This window comes from Dermacentor albipictus, chromosome 8, assembly GCF_038994185.2.
Source record: "Dermacentor albipictus isolate Rhodes 1998 colony chromosome 8, USDA_Dalb.pri_finalv2, whole genome shotgun sequence".
Taxonomy (NCBI): Eukaryota; Metazoa; Arthropoda; class Arachnida; order Ixodida; family Ixodidae; genus Dermacentor; species Dermacentor albipictus.
In genome coordinates, this window is record NC_091828.1 from 87,175,598 (window position 1) to 87,187,444 (window position 11,847).

The 11,847-nt window shown below is 48.0% G+C and overlaps 1 protein-coding gene across 5 annotated transcripts in view; it reads right to left on the minus strand.

The window, feature by feature from the left end:
* LOC139048832 (uncharacterized) overlaps positions 1–11,847 on the minus strand; it is a 396,301-nt gene that overhangs the window by 14,812 nt on the left and 369,642 nt on the right. For all 5 annotated transcript variants that reach the window (XM_070523680.1, XM_070523684.1, XM_070523682.1 and 2 more), the window contains 4 exons: positions 11,340–11,729; positions 9,089–9,181; positions 6,461–6,541; positions 743–811 (listed from right to left, as the gene is read on the minus strand). In XM_070523680.1, coding sequence (XP_070379781.1) covers positions 743–811; positions 6,461–6,541; positions 9,089–9,181; positions 11,340–11,729 — 633 coding nt within the window. The remainder of the gene's footprint in view (positions 1–742; positions 812–6,460; positions 6,542–9,088; positions 9,182–11,339; positions 11,730–11,847) is intronic.

Consider the following 11,847-nt stretch of genomic DNA (forward strand, 5'->3'; position numbering starts at 1 on the left):
CGAGTGAGGGCCCGGCGTAATATAGTTTTGGTAAATCTGAGACCGAGTGAGCCCAGATGATAATAATTTGGGTCAATCTGAGTCCCAGTGAGCCCTGTAAAAAAAAATATTTCTTGTGAGTTCATTTGAGTTGCTCTTATTTTCCCGACTCATGAGTCGTCCTGTGCAGTTTTTCGCATTGCCCTAAACTAACTTTTGAACCTGTGGCAACGTTGATTGATCGATTGATCGATCGATTGATCGGGTGATCGATCGATTGATCGGGTGATCTATTGATTGATTGATTGATCTATTAATTGATTGATTGATTAATTAATTGATTGATTGATTGATTGATTGATTGATTGATTGATTGATTGATTGATTGATTGATTGATTGATTGATTGATTGATTGATTGATTGATTGATTTTTATATCCGAAAGCAACTCCGAGGCTACGGGGTGTAGTATTTGTCGACTCCGAAATAGCTTTGCCTATTTCGTTTATTTTTATGTCTACTTCTGCGCACGGGCGTGTTAGCAACCCGCGCTCCACACAAATACAGTCACCGCTGTTCGAAATGAAACCAACAACCTCTAGGCCTGCAGCCGAACATCACAAGCCACATAACCACCGAGGAACAGGAACGGACAAATCAGTACCATTCAATCAATCGATCGGCAAGCCCATGTCCCAGTGATTTATTAAATCAGAAACTAACGGCAACATCGTATAAAAGGCAGTTTAAGTATAGCACTGACCTTCAAAGGCGTATTCTGGTCGACTGTCATGACTTTCTTCATATCATCGCAGACGGTGATGACATTTTGCTGAAAGGTGAAGTGTCCAGCGTTAACTCCTTCGGAACTAAAGGCTTCGGCTCTGAATATCGTATATTCATAAATATATTCATTAAATATATTCAAAGAACCAATGCGTCTCATTGGCTATGTTTTCTTTTTAACATCTCCAAAAAAGTGCAATTAGACAGTTGCGTGGCACCTGCAGTTTTGAAAAAGAGAAGCTTATTTATATGATTTAATACAAGTAACTCCGTTCAGAATGGAATTGCTCGTTCAACTGAACAGCGTGTCATCGAAGGACAATTGGAAGGTATTCACATCTAGTGCATCATAAAAACGAGATTCAATGACCTAACCTTAGCTTCGCAGCACGCATGTATAGCGTTAGGTTATCTATACTGGTACAAATATAAAAACCACTTGTCACTCAGGAAAGGAGCTATGTGTAATACAATCTCAGACTTTTCTTTTGTATCCATAACATTACAAAACCAACAGTAAAGGCTGTTTGAGAGCACCATTCTGAGGTCATGCAACCCCGAGTTAAGCAATGCAAACATGGTGAGATTTGCCGCGGTAAAACTGCTATTGGTACACCGAAACAACACATACGTGGGCAGCCTAAATGCTTTGTTTAATCACTGGAAATTTCCGTGTCCACAGCTGTTTCGTGCGCTCCCTCAGAAAATCGACCCATACACACACACAAAAAAAGACAACAAAAGGATATGCAGATGAAACGCCTATGTTGGGAGTCACGTGATGCGGTTAATACAGTGCTGTAAAGCTAAATGTGATGCGTACGTGATTCGTGCGTGATGCGTATGTGTGATGTTCGATGTCATGCAGTTGCGATTACTACATGTTTACTATATGCAATGTGTGATCTCGTGCAATGTTCACGTTGGCGCACACCTCAATGGTCAAAAATTTCATCTCATGCAAGTCTCATGCAGTACCGCTCCCCATAGGGTGGCCAACTGTCTCGAATTTAGGGGACAATCCCCACTTTAGAGTAAATGTGCCCGAGTCCCAACGTGACCCAGTCGGGGGTGGCCAAATGTCCCGAGGTTTACTTTTTTTGTAGAGAATAACAATCAATACACCAGATTGCCTTTTTATATTGGAGAACCCCTCGGTTACACTTTCTTCCCGCTTGTCTTCTGTAGCACAGCCGCAAACATTAGGACGTTTTTTTTTGTGCTGCTTCTTCTGCTTCTTATTTTTAACACATTATAACCAGATATGGCTCATTCAAATTGCCGAGGACACGGGAGAAACCAACTACGGACCTCGTATATGTAATTGGTTCGGCAACTATTTGGAATGCTAATTAAGCCAGTAAAATTACAGTTTGGCCCACACACTGTTACACTTGCAATACTCCTTCCTTCATTTCTCCCGAATATGAACTCGATGTCATGTACAGTAACTCTTCGTACTCGGGGAAACATTGCGAAAATTTAACAGCAGATAGCACAATCTGAAAATCGTGCGGAAGTTAGCTTCTACAAACATTGTAATGAAAGCACTCAGATTGTACGTGCCTTATTGTACCAATTGCACGTAACCCAATACGCAATTCCTACTTTAACGAATTGTAAACCACGTGTCTGTCATCGTTCACAGAGAATATCGGGAAAAGAAATCGTGAAGAATATCGGGAACATACGCACCTCGTATGTCACGTGAAAATTACGAGAAAACGAGTGTTCAGTATATTTTCAATGCACGTAATTATTATACGCAGTTCAAAACTTTCGGTATATAGGTGACACAGATAGCAAGGCCCATATTTTTTTCCTAAGTACTAAATTTCTGCCCTCTTTGATCCTTCCAGGATAGCGCGGGACCTATAGTAACCGTTTCCTATACCGTCGTTAAGATGGCCGAAAACGAAGTTTTAGCAATTTTCATTTAGCACCCAAATAACCACAGTGGCTCCAAAACTTTTCTTCGTATCACCCCAGACATTTCCCCCCTGAGTGATTCAATTTTCTTTTCGAGAATATTGCGATAACAAGCATTTATATATATATATATATATATATATATATATATATATATATATATATATATATATATATATATATATATATATAACGTGTTCGAAAGCTACATTGGCGATGACAGCTTCCCGTAGAAACGTGCCAGTGTGTGTGTATATATATATATATATATATATATATATATATATATATAATATATATATATATATATATATATATATATATATATATATATATATATATATATATATATATATATATATATATATATATATATATATATATATAAGTTTCACGTTGTTGAAATAACGTAGCCTGCCTGGACGAATCTTTAGAGCTAGGTCGCAAGCTCTACGGAACAGAAAGGCGATTGCAAGGGCAACACTCGAAACGTAGGCCTGTGTCGTAGCCAAATATTTAGCTATTACTCACTCAATGGTCCGTCGACCTCAACGCACGAGGTGGACGCAGGTGTAAAGCAGCTTTCCGGCGCAACTATGTGAAACGAAATGTGTTTTCAACGCATTCAACATTGTCTACTTTCAGGGGAAAAAAAACACAGGGCGCCTGCGGGAGCACGAGTCCCGGTTCGCTGCATATTGAATTTCTTGCGTAATATTAAAGACAACACAGATTCAACGGTTCGCGTCAGGCGGGTCAAGAAATAAACAAATTTTCGGTCGCGTTATTTCGTGGGCGAGGATCCGAAAAAAAAAAGAAAAGTCGTTTTCTAAGAACGTTTCATTCTCTCTAATGCTGAATTGTTATAAACCCTTATGAACCGGTGCAAGCCGGCTCGAACCATTACATTTTTGCTCCGGAGCTGAACCTGAACCGAACTGGAACACATGCAGAAGAGTAAACCTGAACCATAACCGAAACCGAAATCTTTTCGGTTCGACACCCTGCCCATATACGACACGCATCAAGCTGCTTGAATTTTAAATGGACGCTAAAGAGAAACACTAATAAGTTAATCAAATCAGCTAAATCTAATAAAGGTGATTTAAAATAAATATGTTCACTAGCGTTTAGGGCTTTAGATCGGTTATTAGACGAGAAAAAACAAGATCAAAGTTTCATTTCCTTTTCACTTCGCGCCGAAACGCCGATGTGACGTCACCAATTTCAACGTACATTTTCTTTTCTTTCATTATATCGTATTTCGGCCCCTGCGCCACCGTAACAGTCCTTGAATTTGGCGAATTCAGTCTCTTGCTCCCTAAGAATACAATGTAAATTATGTTTACCAATTAACGATTAAGTAGGCCCGAGCAGGCATCGTGCATAGCCGTGACGTCACGGGTGACTGGCGTAATAACATCCAGGCGTCGTCACCACCCGCATTTCATCCTGGAGCATTGGTTCACCAAGTCTCTTCAAGCGGTAAGACGTTGCTTCTTTTTGGGGTATTCCAGAAGGACAGTTTACCAGCACATGACCAACAATTTTTCTCTACACTCTTCTCACAAGGAACCAGTATCTGAAAGTTTCCACTAGGTTCCTACAAGCGCCGCAGCCATGTTTCTGATGCTTTGCCGGACGAGCCCGAAGGCACCGGGCGAACAACTCTTCTCTGCCTTAAGCAAGACGCAGGCATGCGAAGCGACGTCCGATGCGACGCGATCTCCGATGCGACGCGATCTCCGACACGACGTGGGCCGATTCGAAAAAGATGGCTATACTCCAGCTGTTGGAACTTTCGTGTGAATTGGAACCTGCTGGTAACCTTTTTGGATTCTGTTGTTTGAACGATTATTCATGCGTCTGATCTCCCGTCTAATCTCACCACAGCTGCCGTGCTGTGTGGTTCACGTTTTTTTTATACTAAGCATTCTTATGAAATGTAGACCAATTTTTCCTGTCGGGTATCCCACCTGTTACGTTTCGCCTACGACGCGCGGTATAGCCGGCGCAGATGCAACGGACGCCGGGGCTTCATTCAAAGCGGCGGACATTTTGGCCCGTTCCGCGCCGCCGCAACGCCTCCCCGCCAAGCGCGTCCAGGCATGTTTCAGTGCCGCGTGTCTTCAAGTGTGCGTGTGTGTGTGTGTGTGCATGTTGGTGCCCACGCTTGTCAAAGTGCGGCAGCCGGGGAGAGGAGCTCCCCAAGTGTGAAGCGAGGAGGTCTGACCGGCGCCGGCCCAGCTGATGCGTCACTACACTCGTCTCAACATGTCTCTCAGCTTGTCCGTGCCCCGCCGTCACGTGGCCTCATCCCGTGACCTTCCTTCTTGCCCTCGACTCCGAGAGTATAAAAGCAGCTGCCCCCGGACGCCAAGAGAGAGGCTCCGATTTCTTCTGTTGAGTAACGTACTCTCCCGTCTCTCCACTTCGGTCGACCTGACCGGTCGCTCTTTTGCGATGCTAGAATAAACAAGTTGTTCTGTTAGCAGTCGACTCATGCTTTGCCGGGACCTTCGGATGCTTCCAGTTGTGCCCCAGGCCGCCAGGCCAACGCTACCCTTGGGGTTTGCGACCCAGTTGCAACAACTCGTGCCAGCGGTCCAATTGCAACAACGGGCATCAGCGCTGGGATTCCAATACACCATATTACTTGCGCCGATACCGAAGCCATTCGGTCTAACAGCGTCTTAAACAGTCACTTTGGGTTGCAATTAGAGGGCGCAGCAATTATTCAACACCCAGATATAGTACTCAACAGATAGTTTTAGCGTGTCGCGTTTTGCGCTAAACGCAGGCAAATCGGGCGTAATAGCGGGCGAGCGAGGCCGCAAACATAAGTGGCTTGCATGGTGCAGCCACCTGGTGGCGCAGAACATGACCAGACAAGTACGGAACTAATAATGCAGTTAACAAGTGCATTCTACCTCCCTGATGCCGTAAATATTCAGTAGCAGCAGCATCGTGCTGCCTCCAAAACATTTGCGACAGCAGCAAAGTAAAGTACACTTGATTTGGTGCAATATTAGCTGCGTTTGACTGGTTGAGCTCTGCGACACCAGGTGGCTGCACTGTGCAGGCAACTCGCATTTGCGCCTCCGCCCATCCGGCAAAACGCGGAGTCCGCCTGCGTTTAGCGGAATACCGGCCACACTATAGCTCTCTAATGTGACATCCGAACCCGGTAGGGCGTCGATGAATTCAACATCTCCGATCGCTCATCGACTGACACATCCGCTCTGGGATTCTAGGCATAGCGCGTCTGGCTTCTTCCAAAAGTACACACGGATGCCAGCAGTGACCAACGTCAGATTTGCTCTTCCCACACCGGTAAATTCACCAATAAAACCACCAGCGACATCACCGCTCAAATCACCGTTGAAACCGCAGTCAATGAACCGACAAATATTGAGTAATTATGTAAACTGATGTATGCATACGTGTTGTAAGTGCGCGCACTCTAACAACGCAACATAGCGAAACTGTACACAATTGACAACTCTAACAACGCAATGTCACGTGAACATTTCATCTCCACGGTCTACGGTGTGCGTTTCGTTTCAGAGTTCGTTTCGTTCCCCGGTTCATGAATGCCTTTTCTGTAGTAGCAAACGAGCATGCTTCGCAATACGTATAGCACTCAACTGGTGTAGTGGTTGACAATATTTATTTATTTTTACCCCTACTTCTCGTTGTTGCCTAGAACGGCCACCGCCTTTCCCAACACTACAGCTTTTTTTCGATGGCGACACAGTACGCTTACCACGCTATCGCTCAGGCTCTTCCTTTTGGCGATGGTGATGCTGTCCAGGGCGGCAATCGCACTGGTCACGTACTGCTGAGCCTAAACGAGCAGTGGAGGAGGCAAAGGGGCAAGTGTTTCAACTATGTCTGCCACGAAGAGACTCACTTGTACTACCCCAAGCAGTGCTGCCCCAAGTGGACTGCCCAAGGTACACTCATCTACAGCGTGCACAGAGGGTGCTGCACTTAACAGGATGCTTTAGCTCGAGGACTCCTATCTAATGGCGTTTTTCACTGGTCGATCTGGAGCAGCCGCCTGAATCCTCGAGCGAGCGCTCGGCTTTCACCAAGCCGAGTCTGCCAGTGGAGCGCACGAACGCTCCGCGGGAGATCACACAGGAAGTCTGCGTGCACGTGACACAAACCGGTTCCGCAGAGTATGCCCAACACAATGTTGTGCGTACCAACCGGGTACCGATTTTGCTTGAAGACGGAAGTGACGCCATGTGACGCGTTCTATTTCCGCCCGAATCCGCGTCTCGGCGGCGGAGCAAGTGAGAGCGATCCGGCGCGAAGCGAGTTGATCCGAAACGACCAGTGGAACGCGCGAATCCACTCCAGATCGACCAGTGAAATTCGGATTCGTTGCCGCGGAGCAAAAAATCCTGCTCCGAATCGACCAGTGAAAAACGCCATAAGTACATGGGAAATGAGAAATCGTTTTTCTCGGCAAGGACTACACCAAATTTGATTAGGCCTGTTACATTTAAAAGGAAGCGTTAAACTCTAGTGACTGTTTAAAGCTGGGTTTCTGTGTAAGCCGTCAATTTAAAAAAAAATATTTTGTTAATATCGCACATTTTCGGAAAACGAAACTATGAAGTATACAATTCTGTAACTCAGCAGTGAAAAACGATTACACAATTCTGTAAATCGCATTCACTGGTACATCTAAACCGGACGAAACTGATTATTATACGTGGCTTTCAAGTAGACCACTAATACGATGGCTAATCATAAAGTCTTGCCCCTCTTTTTTTATCCAAATTATGGCTGTAAATGCGAAGTAAACACATCCACTCCCAGTGGTGGACCTTTCTTGGGCAGCGTCGACACCCTACATTGATCAAACAGGTAGACGCATAAATGACCGACTACGAGATCACAATAACAAAGTAAACTTGGCCGCTGACGGTTTTCTTGCCATCCATTGCCAGAGATACAAATGGAAACCTAGATTTAAAGAAATAGTCATCATGAGTAGAAGCAGGTAAGATGACACGCTTTATTATACAAGCTAGCTACATATCAACATTCAGCGACACATGCGTCAGTAAACCTTCCATTTCATTATCCTCAAAAGAGCTCAATTATCTTTGTTCTCGCTGAACGTATACATGTCTGCGAATGCGAGTCAAAAACTGCTTACGTGTGGTTCCCAGTTTATTTTTTGTTAAGCCTGAAAGATATGCGGACACATGCCCATGGTGCGGAGCTACGCCAACCTTAGACCACATCTCATGGGCATGCACGGCATATACACAAAAGACAAACACAGAAATTACGGATCATACACAATGGGAGGCGGCGCTGTCCAGCTCACAGGAAGAGGTCCAAAGGGCCATCATCCGACAAGCAAGACGGCGTGCGGAAGCCAGTGGGGGCCTCGTCTAGGGGCTCCAACCATTGAGCGTTTTATTCTTCAATAAAGTTGTTCTATCCAAGACGAACCGAGAAGCACAATGTACTCTAGACGACGTAACTAGGCCTGATCTCCCACAAATGCAGCGCAGGAGCTGCAGCGCTTGTCTCCGTGACGAGGTGGGGCGAGTTACAACGCTACGACCCAGAATGGCGCAGAAGCGCGCACTTAGCGCCCAGTAGACGGAGGCTCGCAACAGCGTCGAGCGGAGCAAGAACAACAAACACGAGTGAGTGATGCAGGCAAGGTAACATTTCACATCAGGTCACGACTGTCGTATACCCTCAACGTCACCGACAATTAACATCAATGAACGCAAAACAGCAGACAAAACTTCGCTTACAGCGATGCCCACCGTGTGTGGGATCTTCAGATATTATGCGAAGCATACTAGCCGCACAACCACGCTCTTCCTTGCTGCGCCGCGCGCGGCCGCGTAGCTACCATATGACGTCATAACAGCTGCAAAAGCGGAGGCTCAACTCGTGCGCTCGCTTGCGGCCGCGTAGCTACATAGCCGGGTCTCAGCTCGTGCGCTCGCCGGAAGGTGACCATCTGTCACGGTCACGCGCTCGCCGGCGCGTGACCATGACGTCACGCGCCGGCGCAGCGCCCCTAGCGGGAGGAGCGGGAGTCAGGTGGTGGCTGCGGCCGCGCGCGACCGCGCGAGTTGGGGCCCAGCTTTTCCTCCGTCTGTCGTGACGTCACGTCACGTGGTTAAATGGTGGCTGCCCGGCCGCGCCCAAGGGCTCAACTGAGTGATTGTAATATGCAACGCATAACAACTAAAATAAAGGCTAGTATGCTTCGCATCCTGGGCTTAACCTTAGCTAAGCCACAGCCATTCTTTTTAAAACTCCAATCACTCCGACGCTGAACAGAAAAAAATAGTTGACTACTTGTGCGATATACAGAACTGGCCCGTCATTGACCCGGTATACCCACATGAGGTGCTTGTGTCTGTGACGTCTTCTGCCAGTCCACCAGCGCGTCCCTGGACGCAATGACAGCGTCCAGAGCCATGTTCGCCTTCGTAGCCTGAGCAAGAAAGAAGCAAAGAAAACGGCAGCGCAGATTTATACAGGCAGGAAAAGCAAATGACTCACGGCAATGCAAAGCCCGGTGCGCGGGGCCTGTTTCACAAGCAATGCGCCCAAGTGACAGCACAGGTACAGTGTGGTTATTATTGTGTCGGCCTAGTTCGTCCTATTGATTAAGTAACATTTTTTTTTACCGGAGTGCACAATAAGAAAGTACTTTCTTTCATCCTAGTCTGTCCTGACTTCCTCTTTCCTGATCCCCCCCCTCTCCCCTTCAAGCCCATCACCACCGCTGACCACTGTTCTAGTGTGTAGCTATACATTTACAGTGTTAGCACCAATAACATTTTTATTATGCAAAGCATACTAGCCGCACAACCACGCTCATCCTTGCTGCGCCGCGCGCGGCCGCGTAGCTACCATATGACGTCATAGCAGCTGCAAAAGCGGAGGCTCAACTCGTGCGCTCGCTTGCGGCCGCGTAGCTACATAGCCGGGTCTCAGCTCGTGCGCTCGCCTGCGGTCGCACAGATGGTACTGCGGCCTAACTCCCGCTCCTCCCGCTATACCAGGTTACCAATACCGCTATACCAGCGGTATAGCGGTATTGGTAGCGGTAGAGCGTATTTATTGGTTTGAAAATAAAGGAATCAGCAGAGTAACGCATGAGCTGTTTCTTCGTCTAGCCGAACCCAAATATAGCCAAGCAACAGCAGTTCACCAGGCTAAACAGTGGTTCAACAACTAAAATAAAGGCTAGTATGCTTCGCATCTTGGGCTTAACCTTAGCTAAGCCACAGCCATTTTACTTCCCTTTTCTTCTTTTTATTTTAAAAAACAAACAACCAATTTACTGCGCTACTACTACAGCCCCAGGCACAGCGCCAAACCACTGACTTTTCGAGGACACATCAAGCGCGCGCGCACACACGCCCTTAGACAACCCCGGTAACGCGTCTATCTTACGCCACGCACTATACGAAGTATAGCTCATCAGTCACGCCGTTGAGGCTACCTCTTCATAGGTTCACACCCTATCAACCCCCGAATTCACACTCGACGCGCATCTTTCGCGGGCAAGCCTCGACGACAGGTTGTTCAGTGCGAGGCTTTCATCAGTCCTCTCAAAGCAGCACTGCGCGCTTCGAAGTTGGCTTTCCGGCTTCATCGGCCCGCCGCACAACTCGCCTCTCTGTGTAAGCCTCCGCTTTCTTCTCTTTACCTTTAAGCCAGGAACATCGACAGCTATGTATTTTTTTGCCGACAACCCCCACCCTACCCCGTTTCTGCTAACTCATGTTGAATTCCAATGGCGGAGTCGGAGCAGCCGACGGACTCCGCGAGCGAGCACTCGACTCTGGCGCAGAGCAACGCCTCCAGATCCGCGAGTGGAACACAACCTGCGCCGCCGGAGCAAGGCGGAAGCGGAAGTTCTATCACCGAGTTACCCAGAATACCTTGCGTGTTGTCATTACCTTCCGCTGTTTGCTCCCAGCACCGCCGCACCGGTCACTTGTCTCTTCAGCGCCGTTCACCTGTTAGTTCTTTAAAAGTGCGGAATGGATATCTCGCCAAGCGGGCAGCAGCTTCCGCTTCCTCGCGAGTCATGACCGGTGGCGCCTCCCAGCAGATTAACGTGGTAAAGGAAATACGTCGCGCAGAGTTCCGGTTCACTCCTCCGATTTTGGCGCAGCATCTTTCCCTGCTCCACGGAGTGACTCCCGCTCTGAATTCCCTCCGACTCTCTCATTGGAACTGTCGGGACCTAACAAACAAGTCGGGCAGTGCCGACCCCTCCGTCTCTTCCACCGCCAGCCTCCGGTCACGGTGGATGACCGCACTACTCAGCTCTGACCTGACAGCACAACTCTGGGCCGTCCAGCGAGCCGAGGAGGCCGCTTCGAGACAAGGTCTCGGAACCGCGTCCGCGGCGGGTGCCCAGACCCACTAAATAGACGCCGGACTCAAATCTTGTTGATTTGAAATAAAAGTTTACGCTCTCTCTCTCTCTCATTGGAACAAACTTGCTCCGAAACGTGCAGAAAACTTGCTCCGACTCCGCCATTGGTATTCAACATCAGATAAAAACCCACCATAATGTCAATGGCACTGTGGTGTACAGCGCCCAAACTAATGAAACAAACTGCACCACGCACGTCTCGCTCGACGTCTCCGAAGAAATCCGGCGTCAGCGGTTGTTCGGCGACTCCCCTGAGGCTGACCTCGACCTCGGCGGGCAGCTGGAGCGACGACAGGTCGGCCGTCATGCCGTCGACGGCGTCGAACTTGGGCGGCGCCCCCTGCTCCTCGAGAACGCTCAGCCAGGGACTGCTGTTGCCCACGAACGCGGTCATCACGTCGACGGCCAGGTCCGGCCCGAGCAGCTTGAACAGCGAGTGCCCGGTGTCGCGGCAGCCTTCGAACCGGTTCAGGATGCCCACGATCGCGTCCACCGTGAACAGCTTCAGGACGGCGACGATCATGTCCGCCGCGGACTTGTCCGTGTCCTTCTGTCCGGCTTCGCCAGTGGCCGGAGGAACCTGAACCTATATATATATGTATACAACAGTATGTTGTCACGCTGAATAATTACTATGGAGAACCAGAGAGTGCCAGAACTGTGGGTCGCGAATCTACTTAAGGCGTGGGTATCCGCGCCTTAAT